Raw genomic sequence first — 22574 nt, 5'->3', positions numbered from 1 at the left:
ATGCACTCCCTTCTTTCACCACTAACCATGCTACACAAATTTCGTAAACGTAAAAATGTTGTCAAGGATGTGCTCTCCTGAGTATTCTTTTTTTTTTTTTTTTTTTTTTTTTTTTTTTTGAAAAGTTGTTTACCCCTTTAAAAATGAAGCATAGCTTTGCAGCCGCTGCTCTTTTTTTTTTTTTCCGCTAAATGTAAAGGTGTAAATGGCATGCTGCTCATTAGCGCGCGTTTTGCACATACTCACATGTTTACAAAAGGGGGCAACTACATGTGTCGAGGTGATCGAAGTGGTTGAAGTGATCGAGGCGATCGAGCGGGTCTAGCTGGCTGCACTGACCACATTGGCTGAGTTGCCAGCTGGGACTTGGATGGAGAGCGACATACATAATCATCCCAATGGATAGTATTAACAAATGAGGAGCGCATTTTGTTCCTCACCCTTGCAGTTGGCATTATGTGACATTTTAAAGGTAAACGAAAATGGAGTTCCTTCACCAGCACGTCAATAGGAACCCTCTCTAAGCAGTTATTCCCCCCCGTGGGCACTCCCCTGGGGTGTGTAAAAAGTTTCTGTCCCGTCCTGCTGATTAGGCGCCTGATAAAAAGGACGCACACTTGCATAAGGGGAAAGATATTCACACAAAACATACGCGGGTACAACCGTTGTGTTAGCTCTAAGCTGGCATGGACGTTGTGGAAAGGATAGGGGGGCGCCCTCTTCTTTGCACGACTGCACGGTTGACATTTGTTCGTGACAAAATATGGTTCCATTGGGAAGTGCACAAGGCGGAAGCCTTTTCGAACTGAACATGTAGGGAAAACGTTTTTCTCCGTTAGTGGACACACCACAATGCTTATTTGGTACGCAGTTGACGTTGTTGAGCCTACTGTATGGCTGCCCCATTTTGCCACCAATCTAGCGTGGTGGGATCTGCCGCCTGACAGTTGTACAATATTGTGGCAAACTTGGGGTGTTAAAAAAAAAAAAAAAAAAACAGGACGCGTGACTGCTCATTTGTAGAGGCACACCGCGTATCCACACAGAAAGTTGTCACATCTCTAATTTTGTAAAAATGTAAATTTTATAAGGTTATTAATTGGCAGTTTGGGAAAAGTAGGGGGAAATACATACGTAAGAATATACGTTGTGTGCACATATACACATATATATATGCATTAAAGATGGGGCAGGAAAAATGAGAAAAAAAAAAAAAAAAAAATATGAACAGTTCAGCTTGTTTTTTTTTTTTTTTTACATTTATTTTTTTCATTTTATTATTTTTTTTTTTTCTCTAAATGGATTGTTTCTTAACTTCATATACATAAATATTTCCATCTGTGGAACCACAAAATAAGAATTGGCCATTTGCCGACCAGGTGATGGAAGTACACCAGGGTAATCCAACCTTGGATTGTTTGACTGGGTATATTTCTGAAATGATAAGCTTACTTTCCAAGTTCCATATTCTGATAAATCTGTCCGTTGCCGCACAGAGCCAGTAGTCACATGGAGAGAAGCAAAGTGAATTTATTGTACAGCCAGTTTCTAATGAGTACAAATGCTTTCCTTCGTTGACATCCCACAATTTTGCTACTCCGTCTTTTCCTCCGGATGCACATAATGATCCATCTGGAGAAATAGTAACTGTGTTTAGCACTCCTGTGTGTGCTTCCAAGTTTTTATTCAAATCACAATTTTTTAAATTCCATACTTTAACTAATTTATCCCATCCACAAGAAACAATAATGGCTTGTTTTGGTGAAGGAGAAAACCTGACGCAAGTAATCCAGTCGGTATGCTGCTGTTCCGTTATGGTGTACTTACACTGTGCTAAGGTGTTCCACAACTTAATTGTTTTATCTCTGCTGGCTGAAACTATTTGCCTGTTATCAGGACTGAACGAGACACTAAAAACATCAGAAGTGTGTCCAATGAATGACCTTATCGTTTCTCCGCAAGACAAATCCCATAAGCGAACTGAGTGGTCCCATGATCCGGACAGCGCAAACAAACCGTCGGAAGAAATTGACACATCATTGATAGCTTGCGAGTGTCCCGTCAGGGATTTCTTTGCGGTTCCGATTTCGCCTGAGTCGTCATCCGGGTTGATGTTCCACACGATTAGCTTCTTGTCTGCAGGACGCATTTGCAGGGAAGGGAAACACGTGCGGGGTGTCAGTATGGCATCGGCCACTGGACGGGCAAACAGGACGGTAATGACGGTAAGGAGGACAAACCGTGGCCAACTCTCACACTCGGTACACAAAATAAAAATGGTCAATGTAGTACAGTCCACTCCTCATCCCTTTGGATAAAAACTCCACCGCCCCTTTTTCCGCATCTGCTAAGTTTTCATAACTCTTTTTCTACTGATCAGACTTTTGAGCTGTATCAACTCTTCATAATTATTTTTATCAGAGTGAGCTGGGATAAACCTTGTCATCATGGAGAAGAAAAAAAGTTTATAAAAACATTGCGAGGGGGGGGTGGGGCCGGATGGGGAAAAATTGACTGCTACATGTGACCGATGGTCAACACGAAGAGTGAGTGAAGTACAATGGTAGCGTAATGGGGTGACCCATCAAGGGCTAAGTTGGGCGTATACTGGTGAACATGCTTTTCAAGTCGCTCTATATCATGCTGGATACACGCAGAACAGCTGCACAGTGGTTGGTATAGGTCAACAGTGTACGCGCCATGCTAGGACGCTCCTGGCCTCTTTGCGCAGCGTAGCTATGTATTACCTCTGGACGCGCTGACGACGGTTTTTAACTTTGCGTCGGTGGGTGTTGACACAGAAGTCACCCAGTCGCTGTGTCCTCCTTCCAGAACACCCCTTAGGGATATTTCAGCTTCCTTTATGTTTTCCATGTTTGAATTATTTTTAAAATTTATTTGACACGGGGATCTACAAGAGCGGGGGGAGGGATGACATGTGTGGGTATGCTTTGGTAAGGTAAGCACAGACGGGGGATGAGCATCACAAAAGGAAATAAATATAAATAAACATAAAAAAAACAGAATTGGTTCGTGGACGAATGCTTCCGCCAGTTGACATGTACATGAGCCACACACAGGGGAAAGAGGCGTGACAGCATGGAAGGTACATTTGTCACGTCAACATAACAGTATACATGTGAAGAAAAAAAAAAAAAAAAAAACGCGCTAGTTTAACTTATACGTACAAAAATAAAAGAGGGGGTGGGTGGGGACCACATATAAATGTTGCTCCCTGAGAAGCATCCTAATATGCATACACTTGTATATACGTAGTAAACAAAATATACGTGAATGACGCAGTTTAGGAAGATTTCCCCCCTCGCGCTATGCAGCATTAATATAATGTAGGGACCAGAATCGATCATTTGCAGGTACTCATTTCCGCACAATTGTAGCTCCTCCTTCCTACAATTGGCGTAGTGCCAGGCATACGAAAAATGTAAATGCATACATATAGGGGTACAAGTATGGTACAGTTCTTACTTGAGAAACAGGGGGAAGGACGATTGTGGGGTAAAAAAACAAAAAGGAAAACTTAAAAATCTGAAATAACGAAGGGCAAACGTGTTCGTTCCGTTTATCTCCTTCTTACCATAATTCGTTTTCTTTTACTTAGGTAATGTTCTTTTGTAATTTTTTTTTGTAACTTTTTTGTAACCTTTTTGTAACTTTTTTAATTTTTTTTTTTTTAAATATTTAATTTTTTATGGCCAAATTTGTTTTTTCCTCTTTATTTTATATTTTCTTTTTTTTTCTTTGCAACCGGCAATAAATGTATAGGGGATGGGCAGTACCGTCAACTTCGGCTTTAAGCACGTTTTGGGATAAAAAAGGAAAAAAGAGAAAAGCAGTGCATCGTACCGCGTATCAACATATGTACAAAATAAAAAACATGCGTATAAAAAGTCACGCGGTGCGCTACACCTACTGCTTAGACCTGCACGGGATGTAGTTTGCGAAAACACGTATATAGGGCGGTCGTACCATAATGTTTTTTCTGCGCTTGTAAACTTATAATACCGTGCCTACGGTTAAACAGCCAAAGAAGAGGAGGGAGAGAGGCGCCTTTTACCCGACCCCATCACTGGGTGAATATGGCACTACAAAAAACAAACTGTTGCGCACTTGTGGCAATTCACGCGCTGAAATGAAGAAAAAAATGAAGTACAAAAAAAAAAAGGGGGGCTTGGGCTGCCTGTGGCACCTTCTACTACCAAGGGCGGGATACTAAATACATTAACCCGCACAGCGTCGCTTTATTCTTATCCCATTGCCAAGATGAAGCGTGCGCCCTTCATGTTTTCACATTGACTCGCACAGCCTACTGCAACAAGGGCAAACTATATTATTGTGCCTCAGTTGCTTTTTTTTTTTTTTTTTGCGCCGTATTTTGCGTCGCGCTGGTATGCTCTAGCAAATGGGTGCATATGTAAATGTGGGGCATACTGTGGTAACAAGCTTCTGAGGGCAAGCGCCCCTCGGCGCTTTAAGGGGTTGAAAAAATCCAGGGGCCAAACGGGGTGCCTACAGCGCGCCACTTGACAGTACCGTCATGAGGGCAACGCACTAACACATGAGAGGGTGCAGCAGCTGCCACGCGAGGTATATTTTCCTTAACAGTACTACGAAGGGAAACATATTAGCAAACCTTTTTTTTTTTATGCTTCACGTTCCATGTATCATTTAAGAAGCGGTTGGTGCGCCCAATTATTCGACCCCTTTTTCCGTGGCCCACCCTTTTTTTAAACAAAAAATACATAAAAAGTTACCAGCGTGGATATTCGCTTTGAACGATAGGCATACAATAATTGCTGGTTCTTTGTGGTAAGCGGCAAATTGGGGCGTACCGGCAAAAAAATTGAAGCCCCCAAGGGTTCTATTTTACAAGATACAAAATTAAGAACACGCATTAGCGGTATGGAGGATAAACAGTACATGTAGGAAATTACGCTGTATGGGCCCCTAAGGTGTAAACACCTCGACAGGGAGGGGAACAAAAAAAATTCGAGTAAAGCTGTTCTCACAAATCGAGTCCCCCCCGGAAAGATACAGCATAAATTGAATAGTATGTGGAAAAGTATTGCGTTGTTCTCCGTTACATATTCAGTGGCACACATTTGTTTCCCTTTTTTTGGTCCCTTGGTTGGTTGCTAACTCGAATGTCTAACTAATTCGCATCAACAGTTTTACCTTCTACGCGGCGTAGTTCACTCTTCTCATAAGGCGTGTATGTATTTTTTTTTTTTTTTTTTTCCCTTGTTCACGCGGCACTGACACATATAACATAGCACTGTGGGACAACAATGGGGGAAAATAAGAGAAATGTGTAACTAAATTCAAAGTGCTTCAATTGCCTTTTTTTGGTTTCATAACACATCGCCATGTTTTTTTTGGGGGGGGATTTTTTTCACTTTTTAAAATTTGGTATATTCGCATAGGAGCGCGAATGAGCACGAGCGCATTTGCCTTCTTAAGTAAAAGAATAAAACAAAAAAAAAAAAAAAAAAAAAAAAAAAAAAAGGGAAAATAAATGCAGCTTTTATCTTCCCCATGTGTATACACATATAAGTGTGACAAATTCAAATAAAAAGACATTTTTTTTCGATCGCAAAAACGTGAAGGTTTTTCTTTCCAGAGATTCATAAGGTGTAACTTTTTTTAAGCCCTGCTTAGCAATTGTTAATCCGTGCGTAGCCATTCTTTTGGCTTCATTTTGGCCACAAAAAAAAAATAAAAAGTAAAAATAAAAACAAAATAAACCGCTAAAGGGAAGAACACAAGAGGGGATGTAGTAGGACAAGGAACGCCGAGCGTAAGGTTAAGACTGGAGAACATTTGAACAATTTTAAAAGGCGTGGGCCTAAAGGACATAATTTATGATGCCCTCCTGCACGCATTTCTTTCCCTAAATAAGCCTGCTCCCGTTGGGGGAGGGACGCACTTAAAATGGAAGTTCGAAAGGTGAGTACTCCACTTTGGCTGCCTACCTATACGGGGGTTCCACGTCGGAGCGTAACCAGACACGTCCAAATTGGCACCCAAGTGAGTAGCGAACAGGGGCCGTAATTATGACGCGTAACATTTTTTTTTTTTTTTTTTTTTTTTTTTTTTTCTCCTTCCCCGAAGCGATCGTCGAAGGAGCCGTTCAGGAGAATGAATTACCAGGTGAGGGATCTGCCTTTGTTATGTCCGTCGAATGAGCACCTGCAATGTGTGTTCATGTGTATGTCTTTGTAGCAGAGTGGGGTGATACGGCTACTGGGGGAGTAGCCGACCGGCACTAGCACCACCACTAACGCCTTCCCAACACCACCGCTATCACCGCAGGTGCGGCCCCCAACGCAGAGGACGATCTCGTACGGAACGGGTCGCTCGGACCCCAGCTCGCAGGGAGACAACATGGACAGCTACTATGACGAAGCCAGGTACCTGAGCAAAGAACAAATGAAGGCATACATATACAAAATGAAAAAAGAAATTCAGGATTATAAAATGAGGGAAATGAATTACAAAATAGAAATAAAATATCTGAGGAGAAAGATAGAGAGGTTAAAAGGGATTATACAGAATGATACATTTTTTTTACATGACCACAGAGGGGGTTCTGTACGGAGTCACCACAGTGGGTTCTCTTTCACAAGTGGCATGAACAAAGTTAATTCAGAACACGGCAAGCATGCCGAGTGGTACAGAAGGGGAAACGTGTCGGAGGGAAATTACCACCACAGGGTGTTCACAAGGAATTATGACAGTGCTCGCTGTCGTGGTGGCCACGATCGTAATGGCAGTCGCAATGGCAGTCGCAACCGCAGTCACGTCCCCTGCGAGGACAACCTCTCTGAGGCGAAATTCTCAAACGTGTCTATGAGAAGCATCAACGCAAGTATACACAACAGCAAGCGAATGAGTGCGCGAAAGTTTCCTGAACGATTTAGTGACACGTGCAGAAGGAGTGATCGTCATCCACTCATTTATTACAAAAAAGGACAAGAGAATAATAATAATGTGAGTGGACACATGGGCCGATCGAGCAAGCTCAAAAACCATTTGGTGAGAGACCATTTTGTTCACCCCATTCCTATACCCAGGAAAGTAAAAAATGCTAAACCAGGTGAAGATGGCATGGTTATGGAAATGAGAAGAGGCTCCGATTCTTTCCTCTCCAATAGAAGCTGCTCCTGCACATCAAAGTTCAAAGTGAAAAGTCACCTCATTTCGAATAGCAAGCATATGCGTAACGTGTCTACTCATATTAACAGTACCATTGCGAAGGATATAAAAAGTTATTATAGCTCCAAGCAGAGCATCCTATCAGGTGCCAGTCAGGAAAAGTCCAATCGCAACTCGTCATCTCTTCAGAAAAGACCTAGTGCAGCAAAGGACGTGGAAGGAAAAACAGATTCGTGTGGTACAAAGTTGAATATAGAAAACCTTAGTAAGTTAACTCCAAGAGAAATAAAAAAAAAATTCAATTGTGATTTGTTCGATTATGCTCATCATCAGAGAATCCTTAGCAAAAAATACACCTCCCCTTATGCGTTTAAAAGGGAGAAAAGTGTGAACAGGATTGCCAGCTGCGATAAGGCCATTCAACGGGACGGTTGCGTGGTGAATGTAGAGGAGGGGGTGAATGGGGACGACAACGGAGGAATGAGCGACAGTGGGGACTCCATTAAAAAGGTCAAACAGTACTTGGACCAGCAGAGGGATATGAGGAATCAGCCCGCTATGGCCAGCACCGCGCCTAGCACTATGCCTGCTGTCGTTACCACCAGTGTGAAGAAGCATGACGGGGTGTCAGCGAGAGGTCGGGCTAAAGAAGTTACCACTGGAACCGTCCTAATCAGCAAGGGGGGGGAGAAAAACGAGGGTAATTCAGACGCAAAGGGGAACAACATCCAGTCGCGAGATGGAACCAAGTTGAAAAAAAAAGAAACGAAACCACGACCAAACGTGTTAGAAAGTGTAAAGAAAGGCATAGAGGCAGACATCAAACAAAATTTTAAAAAGGAGCTAGAGGAATTAAAAAGAAGGAAAGACATACTGGTGTCCAAGCGAAGTGATTATTGTGATTTGTCTTTTGGCAGTACCAGCAGCAGTGGTAGCAGCCGCGGTCGTAGTAGCCGCGCTGGTAGCAGTCACGGTGGTAGGAAGGTCCATGAAACGGTGGGGAACCCAGGCAAAGCTGTGAATAACCCTTTGAAGGAATCTAACATTCTAAACATCTCCTTCAATGACCTTGATAAGAGAATAAGCAACTTAAAAAATTATTTGAAGAATACCAACGCGTGATGTTTGGGGCGATAAAAAAAAAAAAAGTGGGACCCCGGTTCGGGTACCCCGTTATTGGGGGCCCGCCGAACACGTTTGTGAAGGGGGCGGTAAAAAAAAAAAGTGTTAAAAAAATGATAAAAAAAGCACAAAAATAAATAACATTGAGGGTGATCTGTTTCCTCGTGCGTCCGATTAAACAGGTCCACACGCGTTTCCATCCTTTTGTCCTTTCACGATGGGCATGCATTGTTTCGTATGCATTATTCTTATGCATGACGCGCTATCGCTTCGCCTTTTTGTCCTCATTTGTTTAGTACCCTTTTTTTTGTCTTTTTTGTGTCAATTTTGAAGAGACATTTTAACAACTGTGTTTCACTTCATTTGGGATGAAACCATGGGGTGCATATTGCCAGGGCACGAGCGAGGCCGCCTCCCCGCTAGGGTCACCTGTAGACATTCAGAATTATGTCTCGTTAAACGCTTCGCCTCTCTGTTGCTGAAGCTTTTCTTGTAGATTCACTTCAAACCACATCACTACCTCGCCTTTCCCCCCCGCTTGCGTATTTTTTTCCTCTTAACAATGGCCAGGGAACGCGCTCGGGCGCTTTTCAAGTTCTCCTTCTCGCGCAGTTTCTTCTCGTGCCTCTTCTTCTTCATGCGCGCATATCTCACCCTGAAATTTTTATCTGTCCTGAGTTTCTTCTGTAGCATTTTGGCCTTCTCCTTCTGCATCTGTGGCAAGCTTTTGTGTAATGCGGAATTTGGTTCAGGATCCATGTACCTGCCCGAGAGGTACTTCTTGTACAGCCTCTGCTGCTTCTTAGTCAGCTTGATGTTATTGGATAATGATTCGGTAATCTCAGGGTGGTTCTGCTTGAGCATTTGCAAGTGCGTTTGTTTTTCATCGTCCAGGTGGTTACTGTTTGTATCGTCCCCTGAGTGGCGATTTCCCCGTTTTGTCTTGACAGAATGATTTCTATCTTTTTGTCTTCTTTCATCTTCCATCTCGCCTACATTTTTGATTCTATTTTTTGTGCGTTTCACCCACTTTTGGTAGAGGTTGCTGGTGGGTTCAGCTGAGCCATCTTCTGCGTGGTTACCTTTGCCAGGTACCCCTACATGCTTTCGTCTGTCCTTCTTTTTGAAGCCATCACTCTGGAAGGTATCTACTTCCTGTAAGACAAATTTTCTCTTCTTCATGTCCCACACTTTTTTTTTTATGAATCTTTGCTTGTTCAATTCTTCTTCCTCATCTGGAGGTAAGTCGAATCCGGGAGTTTTAATAGCGAAGGCTGCGGCTGTTTCTTGTTTCATTTTTTTTTCATTTATTTTTTTTAGTATATCATCAAATGAGATGTTGCTTTTGTTGGTTCTTCCATTTGGGGGGGATTCTTTGAGGGGGGTCTCCTCCTCTTGCGTGGCTTCCCCACAGGTGGCATCTTTACCGCGTTGCTGCTTCTGCTGTGCCTCCTTCTTCATCTTTTTTAACGCCCTTTTGCTCATTTTCTTCGGCTTATTAGTTGTTTCCGCATCATCTCCACTATTATTTTCGCGGTCCTCCCACAACTGTTCCAATTCGTAATCGCTATCATGTTCGTGATCGGAGAGACCCATGGCAAGGGCGCCCATGAGTTCGTCCATGTCGTCCGTTGCCTGTCCATTTCGGCCTCGCTTAGTCATATGCATCCTCTCTTTCAGTTTGTTCAATTTGTCTTTAACATCCTCTGATATTCCTTTCACTCTCCCACTGTCATTGCTTTGGAAATTGTGAATGATCGTCATGAGTTCGTTGTGGGTGTAATTCTTCGGCTGGGCCAGGGCTCCTCCATGTGGGTCCGCCTCTATGGTAACGTCTGTCCCGTCTGCTTCCCCATCGTTAGGAGAGCTAACCACACCATCAGCTGGTATGCCCTCCAGTTGTGCTAGCTTCTGTCCACTCGAGGGAATTTCCTCTCTTGCCCCATCGGCAGGGACATTCTCATATATTTCATCCGGGTGATAAAATAAACAGAGTTTGTAAACGCCCCCTATTTTGTTAATTTTATTAACACACTTTGTGCTGGCGTACTTGGACACTTTGGGCCTCATGGCGTAGTACAGCTTGTAGGAGGCCAGGATGCTTCTATTGAGGGAGCCCAGTTCCTGGTCTGCGTTTTTGTGATTGTCCACGAGTTCGACGTAGTCGCTGACGTGGTTGAGCGAGCCGAGGTAGACGACGTCACCGGGCGCGTGCGCGCTTTCTACGAGCTCGCTTGTGTTGGCGGGGTCTGTGTGTTCGTCCGCTTTTGCCGCGTCCGTGTGTTCGTCCGCTTTTGCCGCGTCCGTGTGTTCGTCCGCTTTTGCCGCGTCCGTGTGTTCGTCCGCTTTTGCCGCGTCCGTGTGTTGGTCCACTTTTGCCGTGTCCGTGTGTTGGTCCACTTTTGCCGTGTCCGTGTGTTGGTCAACTTTTGCCGTGTCTGTGGGTTCGCTTGTGTTGGCGGCGCGCCTGAAAAACTTGAGCTTCTTACCGATGAAGAAGCATATCTCGTAGGCGTAGAGGACGTCCTGGTAGGTGACGAGGGACACGGCGTATCCACTGGGCATAGCGTCATCCCTGCAGGCACGACCGACTCTGTGAATAAACAGTTTAGGAGAAAATGGGAGGTTGTAATTTATTACGTTTTGAACACTGGTGATGTTTATCCCTCTAGCAGCAACATCAGTGACGAGGAGAAACTGGATCTCTTCCATGTTAGTAAATTTTTTAATCTGATCGAAGCGAAAGGAGGTGTCTGAATTGCCATACAGCATCGCATGAGGAATTTTCAAAGATGATAATATTTTTGAAAAAAATAAAATATGATATTTTGTGCAGAAAAAAATAAGAGTTTTGCCGAGATTTTTTTTTTTAAAAAGGAAAATGAGTTTAATTAGGACTCCATATTTTTCATACGATCTGGTGAATAAAAAATGTAATTTCATTTTTTCACTTATGGTATTATCTGAACTCACGGACAAGACTTCAGGATTGTTTAATTTGAGTTTGAAGTAGTTTTGTACATCCGTTGGGAGAGTTGCACTGATTAGTAATGTTTGTTTGTTTGTACGATGCATACTTTTGTATATATTATTCATGTCGTTGAAATAGTTTAACTCCAATAGCCTGTCTGCTTCATCAATGATGAGCACTTCTACTTTCTCCAAACTTAAGTTGCTTTCCTTTAATATGAAACTAAGTCTTCCAGGGGTGCATATAAGAATGTCTAAATTTTCCTTGAGCATATCGAATTGCTTGTTTAAATTAATTCCACCAATTATTACATTTATTTTTAAATTAAAAAAATTTTTACATATTTTTTTGGACAATTTTAATATTTGAATGGCTAGCTCTTTCGTGGGCACCAAGACTAGACCTCGAACTCCGAAAAACTGGCTGTGCTCTGCCAGGAGGTCTATCATCGTGCTTACATATACTAGCGATTTGCCTGTTCCCGTTTTACTTATACATATGACATCCTTCCTGTGGAGTATTTTTGGGATACACATTTTTTGAATGTCCGTGGGTCGGTTATATTTGAGGTTACTTGATATGCTTCTGCACATTTTTTCACTGAGACCTAGGTTGTGAAAGCAGGTTAACATTCCTTTGTTTTTGTTCTTTTTCTTCTTCCCCTTTTTGTTTTTGTATAGGACGAATTTTTTTTTCTTCGCCTTCGCTCCTCCCTCATGTTCAATCCCATTTTCGCGTCCACTTTGTGCATCATCCTCATCGCTATCGGGGCTGTCGTCTGCACCTGAGCGTCTGATTTTGGTCGCCTTGGTGGAAGCAGCATGTTGGGTCTTGTCCCCGTTTTTTTCGAACAGCCAACTGTATCGTTTACTTCCTGCAGTGCCAATTGTCTTCTTCACCATGGAAGTTTTTTTTTTATGACCTGAGACGCTCACTTTGGCCTTGTTTTGTAGGAGTCCAGACTTTGCGCCGCTCCCTGTGGCAAGCTTATTCTTGCCCTTCACAAGCTTCTTCTTCCCCTTGCCCGCGAGGGCGTTGCCTCCCTTCGTGCGCGCCTTCTTGACTTTCATTATTGGCACTACCGTTGCACGATGGTGAAGTAACACGCGGTATTTTGTTCATACAATATCAGCTACAGGGCGCACGTTTTGTCCTTCCTGCCATCCACGTTTAAAGTATCGCAGCTGGGACTGGGTTGCAACAGGAGTCCCGCGTTTCTAAAGAAGGAAGATATAACAGGACTACATATATACATGCACGTACGTTTGTATTTGTGTTTTTACGCAGCGGTGAGATTCACAACACATATGGCGACCGTCCCGCTGTTACGCATGCGCATGGAGAGGTGAGGCTGTAAAGTGCCTTTGCGCCAACGTTCTGGGGGGGGAATTCCTCCGAAAATGCAGCTGCTACATTGCGGCTCAGACGAACAGAAGGATAGCTCTTTTCCGGAACTGCCTTTTGTTCGTGATCTGTTCGCGTTGATCTGCGAGTTGGTCCGCAGGCAGCCACAAAAACGGGAACAAACAACAAAAAAAAAAAAAAAAAAAAAAACAGGGACAAAAAGAGAAGTGTCGTAAAAAGTCAGTAAAATGGGAACAAATCAATAAGTAGAAAAAATCGGAAGAAAACTCAAAAAACATGGCAAAAGTTAGCACAGCGGACTTACAACAAAATTATCGCTCAGCGCTGCGGAAAAATATTATGTTTAAGCAAAGAGCTGCATGGGTCCAGAAAATGTAGCCCCATTTTTATAAAGGGGGAAAAATCATGATGCAGCGCGCCGTGCATATATAATTGCGCCGTTTGAAGCAACCCCCAAAAGGGAAAATAAAATGTTTTTTTGATGCGCCCCCTTGGGAAAAAATAACCGAGATGGTATATTTTATGAAGCCTTTGCCCTTCTTCGTGGGAGCTGCGCATGGGGCCCCAGACGAGAAAAAAGTTTTATCAACATATAGTCAAATTTTTTTTTTTTTTTTTCTTTTCTCACGAGTCCCTCTAGATGCACAGCTTCTTCTCGATGACGCTGGTAACTTTGTGCGGTGAGAAAAAGTTGCAAAGTTGAAGCAGCGGCGATGAAGAAAGGGGGCACGTGAAAGTTGGCACACGTACAGGTATACGTATGTGCATTGCATTTTTTTTTGTTTGTTTTTTTTTCCGTCACAGTGCCATCCAGCGGCCATTGTCCGCAACTATTTTATGGGCTTACCCACCACCTCTTCCCCCAGTGAGAGGTGTTCCGACCGATCAAACGGCGGAGCCATTATGTGTACCCTATCACTCCGCCCGCTTCACTGGAAGGACGGCGAAGCTCATGCGCTATAGACATCTCACCAAGGTTGCCTCGCAAAAGCTTCTTACCCGAAATGACCAAGCCGAGGGTGAAAAAGTTCGAAGACCCGAACCTGTGGATATACGAACACGTGCTGAAAAATGGAGTGAAGACAGAGAGCGGGCGAATCATGAAGGATGGGATAAAAAAAATGGCAGCGCACAAGTTGAAAGAAATTATCGAGGCGTCCAAGCAGTACGACAAAGAACTGAAGGAAATAAATTACAAAACCGATGCTTGTCTTGGCCTTCCACATAGGGCCCCCAAAATAGATGTGAATACGTTACCCTTCAGTCCGCTTAAGCCGAGAGGCAAGTTGGTTCTGTGGAAAAAAATTTTGCCCCGGGGAGACGTAGCCTCGCAAGGGGGATTGTGTGCCCCCCTTGGTGGCAAAATGGGTGTCAATTGGGGTGGAAGTTTGAGCGGCGCCGTTGGGATGGCCCCCTTGCCACAGAACAACCCCATGAAAAAAAACGTGTCTCCAAAAAGTGAACAAAGGAAGGAAGCCAAAAAGAACACCATTTTTACTAAATTGAAAAAAACAAAACAGGAAGAAATTTGCAAAGCTACTTCTTTTTTTAGTGACCATATGAGTTATTACGATACACATTTGAAGGAAAAGTACATGAATCTGTTTTTAAATTCGCTCGAGGAAAGTAATGAGAGCGTCAAGCGGGAAAATGTGGACCCCCCCCTTGTGGTCAACACTGGGCATAATGGCAGAGTAGAAGTTCCCACCCCAAGCGTCACTGACGCGGTTAGTGGGAGGGAGAAAGGGGTTGAGGGGAGACACCCAATTATCCTTACCCAAGGGGAACGAGCACAACTTGGGACAGACGCAGAGGCATCTGTTAGCAGTAATGCCACCCTGTTCGAGAAAGCCGAGTGCAGTGATTCCCTTTTGGGGGCATACCCTAGTGAAGAAGTTAAGGCGGGTTATCCTGCTTTTAAGGGGCCACCCAAAGGTGGCACGAGGGAATCGCAGCTACGCGAGGAGGCTGCTTATGGTGGTGACGTGTGTGCGGACGCTGATCCCCGATGGGACCTCCAGCAGGGGGACATTGGCATGTATGGAGATGGTGACGCGTTGGCCGAAGAACCCGAGGACACGACCTGCGTTGCAGACCATTTTCAAAGTCAGGAGAAAAAGGCACATGTCAATTTGTCCACCTCATTAAGGGATACTCCAAGGGGGGAGGCAACCCTTGCGAGAGATAAATCCCAACAGGGCAAAACTCCAATAGAAGAAAAGGTTAGAAATGGGACAAGGGAAAAAACGAGGGACGGAAAATCCTCCAGTCGCACAGTGAACAGCCTACACAGTGTGAACACTTTTAACACTTTTAACATTTTTGAACAAATGAACAGCACGTCGTTGTATGCAGGGTTGGGGGGCAGCCAGGGGGAGGATTCCATCTCATCCATTTTGGAAAACCTGAGAGAGAAGAACAAAAATGCAAATGTGATGAGGAGCAGTTTGCTTGCTTCTGAAGGGGTAGAGGCGGTTGAGAGGAGAAGCAGTGTAGATGACGAGCGTGCAGTAACCCCCCTGCCGCAAACCATCTTAGAAGGTAAAGAAGTTAATGTAGTGGATAAAGGAAGGAGCGAACTTAATCGAACAAACTCCACGCATAAGGGTAAAATGAAGAATATACCAAAGGGAAGAGAATCCATTTTACAATACGAGCATCTAGACAGCAATAACATAACTGTGCATGCACTGAGTCAGCATGTGGGTATGGCAGAAGAAAAAATTATTAACGTAAGTAAATTTATATTGGATAATGAGCACATCACAAAATATACAAAGCTGGAGAAGGAAGTAGCGGAGCTGATTTGTGAAGAGTTAGGTGTGATAAATAAATTAAAGTATAGTGATGTGAATTTAAAAAAACGTAACCCCGTTGTGACGATCCTGGGACATGTAGACCATGGGAAAACAACTCTCCTCGATAGGTTCAGAAATTCTAACATGGCTCAGAACGAAATTGGGGGCATCACACAAAAGTTAGGTGCATTTGAAGTTGTGGACAAAGAAACGAAAAGGAAAATAACTTTTCTCGATACCCCAGGACACTCCGTTTTTAAAAAAATTAGACAAAGATGTGCTCAGTGCACCGACTTGATTGTGTTAGTAATTTCTGTAGATGATGGGATCATGAGTGAAACTGTAGAGTGTATTCAGCTAGCTAAAAAATTTAACATTCCCTTAATTATAGCAGCAAATAAGATTGATAAATTTGGGTCCGACTTGGAAAAAATCTCCAAATCATTAGTAGCATATGATGTGATAACAGAGTTGGAAGAAAATGGCAACGTCCCAATTGTCCCCATTTCTGCAAAAAAAAATATTAACATTGATAAGCTGCAAAAGTGTATTTTACAGTTGAGCGATTCTTTAAATCTGATGTGTGATTATGGAAGCCTGTGTTCTGCATACGTGTTGGAGAAGAAAATCGATCCATCCAGGGGTAAACTTCTTACGCTGGTGTGCAAATCAGGTACATTAAAAATGAACTCCTATCTTCTAATCGGACACATGTACACAAAGGTGAAGCAGATTTACAATTGTAATAATCAGTTGATGAGGGAGGCCTACCCTTCCGAGGTGGTCCAAATAGTTAGCCCCATTTCACTTGCACACGATAGCGGCATAAATTACGGAGACCTCATTTTCGAAATGAGTAACTTGAGGAGCGCCCAGAGAGTCGCCAAGTATAAGTCGAAGGTGGCGCAGTACAGCCTGATGAACAGTTACTATGGGGATGTTGCGACGAAAAATAGTGGCGTTGTTGGCGGCGCTGCTGCTGTTGAAGACGCTGCTGGTGGTGGTGCAGGCGGCGGGGTGATTAGCCTGCCCAAGCTGCCCCAAATCCAGCTGATAATCAAAGCGGGGGATGAGGGCAGCATAGAAGCTATCCTCGAAGGAATTGCAGAATACAAAAGGAAAGAAAAAAAAGAAAAATATTGCGACATTAATAACTTTGTTGAAAGAAATTATGTGAAAAAAAATAAGCTAACAGATGACATGATAGAGGATGGAAAAATATTTGACCATTGGGAACCATTTCGAGTTGTGTCGAAAGGAGTAGGCTCTTTTAACATGAACGATTTGAAGCACTGCAATGATGTGAAGCCCATATTTTTAATTGCCTTCAATGTGGAGATAGACAAAAGTGTAGAGCTGAGCATTGAAGAGAACGGAGCCATTTTAAGGACCCACAACATCATTTACAAATTATTTGAAGACCTAGAAAGGATTTGTAATTTTTACTTTGATTCACTACATGTGTACGAACCCGTTTCCAGGATGGTTGTTAATAAGACTGGGTTTTATACGCTGAAGAAAAATAAGTCCAAGAGGAAAAGAGTTCTGTCCGTTTCGATTAAGGAGGGGACATGCAACGTGAATCATTACTTTACTGTTATGAGGAACAAACAGATTATTCACAAGAGGATATCTGTCTTGTCCATGCAGAAGAATAAGGATAACACCACGGAGCTGAGTAAGGACTGTCCCGTGAACTCCATCATTTTTAACTCCGCGTCGGAGGACTTTGAGGTGGGGGACGAAATCGTGGCCTACAAGAAGGTGCCCCGTGCGCCGCTCTTCAACCGGGTGAAGAACTTCGACTTGGCCATGTAGTTGTGGGGGAGAAGTGGCGTAGCGGAGTAGCCGTCGTGCCGCTATCATTTTTGTAAGACTCTCACTCCGGCGCACAGTTGTTGGGCGTGCGGGCTGTATGTACATGTGGAGAATCGCTTACGCGCACACACTTGTGCATATGTGGCGTTTGTTAACTATTGCGCGTTCGCCTTTTAGCGGAAGTTTGCTTGTATTCTCCACAGATTTGTGCTCGCTCGTGTGGAAATATATATTTTTTCCCTCTCTGCTTCTTCATCGCGTTACTGTTTTGTTGGGATAATTTTCCCCTGTTAGTGCTTCCCCGTTTTTTTTTTTTCATTTTTTTTTTGTGTTCCCCTTTTTTTATTCTTTGAAACGTGGCTTACCTAAAAGGTAGCCACGTCACCATTGGGTCTTTTTTTTTTTTTTTTTTTTTTTTTCAAAAATGACATTTTTGTAACCTCGCGTCTGTTCCGAAGAGGTAGACAGCACGCATAAATCTGCTAAACAATTTTTTGGAAATTTCTTTTCATTTCCTGTTTTTATATTTTTTTTTCCTTTTTTGTGAAGGAGGAATGTTCCGGTCAAGCGGGTCGCTATATATTTCTCCGTCTTGTCCACTTTGTGCAGGTGCCCATGTAGGTACTTCCGAATTTTTTTTTTAGGGGGAAGAGGTATTGCTTCGTTCTTCTTCTTCGCACCATCTTTTGTTTGTATTTACGGCGTTATTCTAAGAATACGATTTGATCCTGTTTTTTTATTAATTAGCTTTTGTGCAGTTGAGTTTACAGTTGTTACTCTGGTCAACGTGCTTTAATTCGTATCAGCTCAAATAGATGCTCGTCCAGTGTTTTACCTGTTGTGTATACGAACAGCATGGGGAGTTCTCCATGCGAAGAGGGACAGGTGGTGAAAAGTCCGACGAAAATAATTTTCTTTTATGAAGATATCGTGGAAGAATTGAAAGCTCCAAAGAACCTATCACATGAATCGTGTACCCCATTGAAAGGGAGAAACAATGATGAAGCAAAAGAGAATTACAAAAATAATGTTCATGGAAGTGAAGAAAGCAGTGCCTTGTTCATAATGGGGGAAGACAACAACAAGCCAGAGGGGGAAGAAAAAAATAATGGAAGGTTACTTAACACAGATATATTAAACGATACTGTGTGTAGTTCACGTGGGAAGTATGCATTTGAACGAGGGAATAATTCCAAGGTAGGGATTCAAGAGGAGGGTAAAGTGTTAGATCAGGAAAGAAGTGACAGCACGTTCGCTAATGAGTGTATTATTCATGAATCTCCCATGATTAGAAAAAGGTCAAATGAGGATATGTCACCGCCGCATGAAATGGAGCATGTGAACCCTTACACAAGGGAAGAAGGGGTGAAAGGGAATATGTGTGAAGGAATTTGTGGCGTTATTTTCACATGTGATAGTGGGGACTCGAGCGGGAGTTTAATCGAAGAGAATGAAGAAGACTCGCTGGAGAGAGAGAAGACGGTTATGATTCCTTCCAATTGTGAATCGTCCTCTGCAGGGGGAGATGCAAATGTACCAAATAGTAATTCTTCATCTGAGTCCACAAGGAGAAATGCATGTACAAACGCATTTGAGGACATAGCGGCGGGGAAGGAGACAGAGCTGCTGGGGCAACCACCGGAGGGGACAACACCTCCCAGTTCGTCTGTCTGTCCAACGGAGCTAAGCAACCATGTGGGGGAGGACATCCATCTGAGTCAGCTGAAAAAAAGCCCCGACAAGGACAGAACTTCCGACACGTCCTCTGATAATTTCGCAGACTTAAATTTATCCGACAGTTCGCTCGGTTCCGCAGAGGACGTAGTGGCTGCCCTGTCACGGGGTAGTGAGGACGTGTTTAAAATGGAGGGCCAGATAAACGAATACTCTGAAAAGGCGATACAGGATTGGGTTAAGAAGTGGCAGGATTGCTTCAATCGACCCAACATAGACAACGAACTTGAGCCAAGCATGTTGGGGAAACTGCCTGAGGAGTGCTACCTTGGGGAGGACAAACGCCAGCGCGAACGTGAAGGGAGTGGTTGTGACCATTCGATTAGCAACCCCCTCGTTGGGGTCTGCAATGGTGGAAACGGCCGAAATACAAACACCCATATTTACAGTGAACAAATGAAGGAAGCATCTTCTGGCTGTTCGCTGAAGAAGTGGGCACATTTATACAACCCTATGGTGGGGAAGAGAAAAAAAAGAAAAAAGAAAAAAAAAGTCAGACAAAATGGACCAATCATGCGCGATATAGAAAGTGCAGCACACGCAGGGTGTTGCGATTATTTTAACTCGCGTGGAATGACGAGGGACACACGAAAAGGTAGCCACTCGATGGGCACTTTCAGGTATGGAGATGCCCCATTAAGTAGTAACAAGACCAGGACCTGCATTTGCACTGACGGGGTTGGAAACAAAACGAACACCATTCGTGATGGTAGAAATGTCCACATGCTACTCAAGTGCAACCAGTGCAGATTGTATGACCTGTTCAGACAAAATAACAGAGCACTGTCGGAGGTTTATTTTAACATGGTGACAAACTCATGCAGGAATGACTTTCAAAGGAGAGGTAGGAATCAGTTACAGATGGAGAAAATGGTTCGCAGTGGTGAGGAAGTACAGCTACGATGTTGTCCCCACTCCTTGGCACATACAAATTGGTGTTACCCTCTCCATTCAACAGATGAATCACTTTGTCATGATGCAATATGTGGTCTGGCCTGGGGTGGGACACATGTAAACCAGAGAAACGTATTATCATGCAGGGAGCACTACTGTCCCCACTGGGGCAATGACGACAGGGGTGATTGTAAAAGTTACAATGATGGGGACACGAACATACAGGATAGCATATCCGTATTGGAAGAGAAATATGCCTCTGTAGATGGGAGTACGGAGACGATACCAAACGGTGTAAGGTGCGGGGGGAAGATGGAGAGTGCCTTTAAGGGGAGTACCCACATGGATAGCACGTGTAGGGGCAGCATGAAGATGAATCACCCCTTTGCAATGCCCTATCACGATTGTGCATTCACGCGGAATGATAGCAATATCTACCCCCCTGGGCACGCTGCGCAGGGTAGGAGGACATGGAACAGCTGCTTCGCAAGAAGGTTAGCTCAAGTGAGTTATCCTCAAAGGGGGGGGACTTCCAGTTGGTCAAATATGGTTCAGTCGAATGCGCATCCGTATGGTGTCTTTCCCCCCCGCGCCACTTGTACCACTGAGTCTGATGCAGCCGTTTCGGAAGTCTTCCCGGGGAAAGTCCCCTCCGCTCATGTGCAGGAGAATAAGGAGAAGTCAGTGTGCGATTGTGCTGCTCGAGGTAAGGGCGCATACGAAGGGCGGATGGTCCACTGGTGCACTTGCGATGGACTCGCCTGCTGTGGATGCCTTTGTTGTCGGAGCTGTTGCTGTGGTTACAGCTGCGATGAGCGCCTGCATGACCAGGCGTGCAAAATTGTGAATTGGCACAACGTGCTGGACAACCAGTTGCCCTCGAATTACATAGACGTGGACGCGAGCCCCGAGTGGGTGCGCGGCAGTCTCTTCCATTGCGCTGCGGAAAGTGGTGATAGGAAGGCAGAGAAACAGCAGCGCAAGGAAAAAGGGGGTAGAAGTTCGAACATTGAAGCAGACAAGCTGAATGACGTACCACGGCGGGAAGAGGAACTTATAGGGGACGAAAGAAAGACGATCCAAAAGGTCGCACCTGGAAAGGGGAGCCACCCGGTTCGCGAAACCAACATGCTTGGGAACTCAAATGAAAGCGAAAAGAACAGCAGAGTATGTCATGTGTCGAGCAAGAATGATGAAATTTGCGTCTTCCCCCAGGAGGAGCAAAAAAGCCTGGAAGGAATCACAATGGGCAACACCCGCAGTGTAGGAAATGAAGACCGTAACGTTGATATGTGCATTGAGGAGAGTAGCAGGGACTACAATTGTGAGCAAAGTGCGGACGGAAGCAACCCGAAGGACGCGCCGCCTGATGGGAAGAAGAAGAAGAAAAACGAGAAGAACAACAACAGCCCAAAAGACTTCAATAGGACAAAAAAGCAAAAAAAGAAAAAAAGAAAAAAAAAAATACTCAATGTGAAAAAGTACTACGACAGCAATTCTACCAACCTGTTCTGGAGTGACCTTCGCAATTTGAACATGCCACAGGTGACCCAGGTGGAACAGCTGACTGAGGTGGCGGAGCTCACGCAACTGGACAAGCTTACACGTAGCATGCACACAGGTGGAGCTAGCCGAGATGATACATCCATTCAGGACCACGACCAATATGAAAACGTGAACTTGCAGAGTACGCATATAAAAAAGTACGAGCTACGCACAAAGAGAAAAGTCAAATATGCTTGGCCCTCCATAATTAAGAAGCTACGGAGGGACGACTCGCGCTTAGTGTATGATCCCTTTTTGTATAATAGTACGTGGCGGATAAAAAAGGCTTGAAGGGTATGTGTTGATGATATTCCTTTTTTTCCTGCTTCTTTTTCACCCTTTCCCCCTATTATATCCCCCGAGTCGTTATGTCCATACGTGCACATATGAATGTACCTCCGCCCCCCATGGCATTTTTCCAACCGATCCAATCGGCACCGTTGTTTTGTGTGGCCTTAAAATTGGGCCGTCTCGTTATATACGCAGCTAGGGAGGGAGAAAAAAGAGTAAATGTTCTTGTAACCTACAAAACGGTACGTACCCTCTGCAACTGTTAAGGAGCCCCCTACGACTACTCAGTTGTGTCTTCTCCGTGGAGAGCACATCTGTTTGGGTTCCTTTGGGGTGACTTATGCATATGTATATGTATCCATTTTTTTTTTTTTTTACATCTTCGCCACTATTACGTGCATTGTTCGGGGTAAAAAAGAGACACGTCGACAGATCAGCAGAGTGAGAACACTTCCTGTGTTAAGGATGCGATCAGTTTGTTCTTTTTCGCTGCCCTCGTGGTTATAGTCTATCCGCTTTCATCTAATTGTACAACGGACGGAGAGCAGATACTCAGTTTGCAATAAAAATGTATCGCCTTTGTAGCGATGGCCATGGGTGGGGGGCAGCTATCACGCCGTGTCACCGTCGCGCTGTGGCCCCTTTTTTCTATTTTGTCCATCTCGTCATTTGTTAGACCGTTCGAAAAATGGAACTCGAAAATTCCCATGTGGCATTTTGTTTTCATTAGGGGACACATAAGCGAAGTGTGATTTTTTCTCCCTTTTTTTGTATTATCCTAATTTGGGGGGTTGTCGTTTTTCTTTTTTTTCTTTTTTTTTGGGGAGGTCCCTCTTACACGCCTTGGGCGAAAAAGGATAGGG

General features: G+C 44.0%; 5 protein-coding genes across 5 annotated transcripts; 3 read left to right on the top strand and 2 right to left on the bottom strand.

Moving 5' to 3' along the window:
* Window positions 1-1294: 1294 nt before the first annotated feature.
* Window positions 1295-2874, bottom strand: AK88_00743 (uncharacterized protein; the record flags this gene model as incomplete). The annotated part of the gene is made up of 2 exons (XM_012478387.1): window positions 1295-2136; window positions 2748-2874. 2 exons carry the CDS (start codon window positions 2872-2874, stop codon window positions 1295-1297), a joined length of 969 nt encoding a protein of 322 aa, XP_012333810.1.
* A 3282-nt stretch (window positions 2875-6156) lies between these two features.
* Window positions 6157-8295, top strand: AK88_00742 (uncharacterized protein; the record flags this gene model as incomplete). The annotated part of the gene is made up of 2 exons (XM_012478386.1): window positions 6157-6168; window positions 6331-8295. The coding sequence occupies 2 exons, from the start codon at window positions 6157-6159 to the stop codon at window positions 8293-8295; spliced, it is 1977 nt and encodes a 658-aa protein (XP_012333809.1).
* Window positions 8296-8811: 516 nt separating this feature from the next.
* Window positions 8812-12336, bottom strand: AK88_00741 (uncharacterized protein; the record flags this gene model as incomplete). The annotated part of the gene is made up of 1 exon (XM_012478385.1): window positions 8812-12336. One exon carries the CDS (start codon window positions 12334-12336, stop codon window positions 8812-8814), a length of 3525 nt encoding a protein of 1174 aa, XP_012333808.1.
* A 1299-nt stretch (window positions 12337-13635) lies between these two features.
* AK88_00740 (uncharacterized protein) lies at window positions 13636-17247 on the top strand (the record flags this gene model as incomplete). The annotated part of the gene is made up of 1 exon (XM_012478384.1): window positions 13636-17247. One exon carries the CDS (start codon window positions 13636-13638, stop codon window positions 17245-17247), a length of 3612 nt encoding a protein of 1203 aa, XP_012333807.1.
* An 855-nt stretch (window positions 17248-18102) lies between these two features.
* On the top strand, window positions 18103-21711 carry AK88_00739 (uncharacterized protein; the record flags this gene model as incomplete). Its single annotated transcript, XM_012478383.1, has 1 exon — window positions 18103-21711. The coding sequence occupies one exon, from the start codon at window positions 18103-18105 to the stop codon at window positions 21709-21711; it is 3609 nt and encodes a 1202-aa protein (XP_012333806.1).
* Window positions 21712-22574: the final 863 nt, after the last annotated feature.

This window comes from Plasmodium fragile (genome assembly GCF_000956335.1).
Source record: "Plasmodium fragile strain nilgiri unplaced genomic scaffold supercont1.6, whole genome shotgun sequence".
In the NCBI taxonomy this organism is placed as follows: domain Eukaryota; phylum Apicomplexa; class Aconoidasida; order Haemosporida; family Plasmodiidae; genus Plasmodium; species Plasmodium fragile.
The sequence above is the reverse complement of the archived record's forward strand: the minus strand, read 5'-3'. Positions and strand labels throughout refer to the sequence as shown.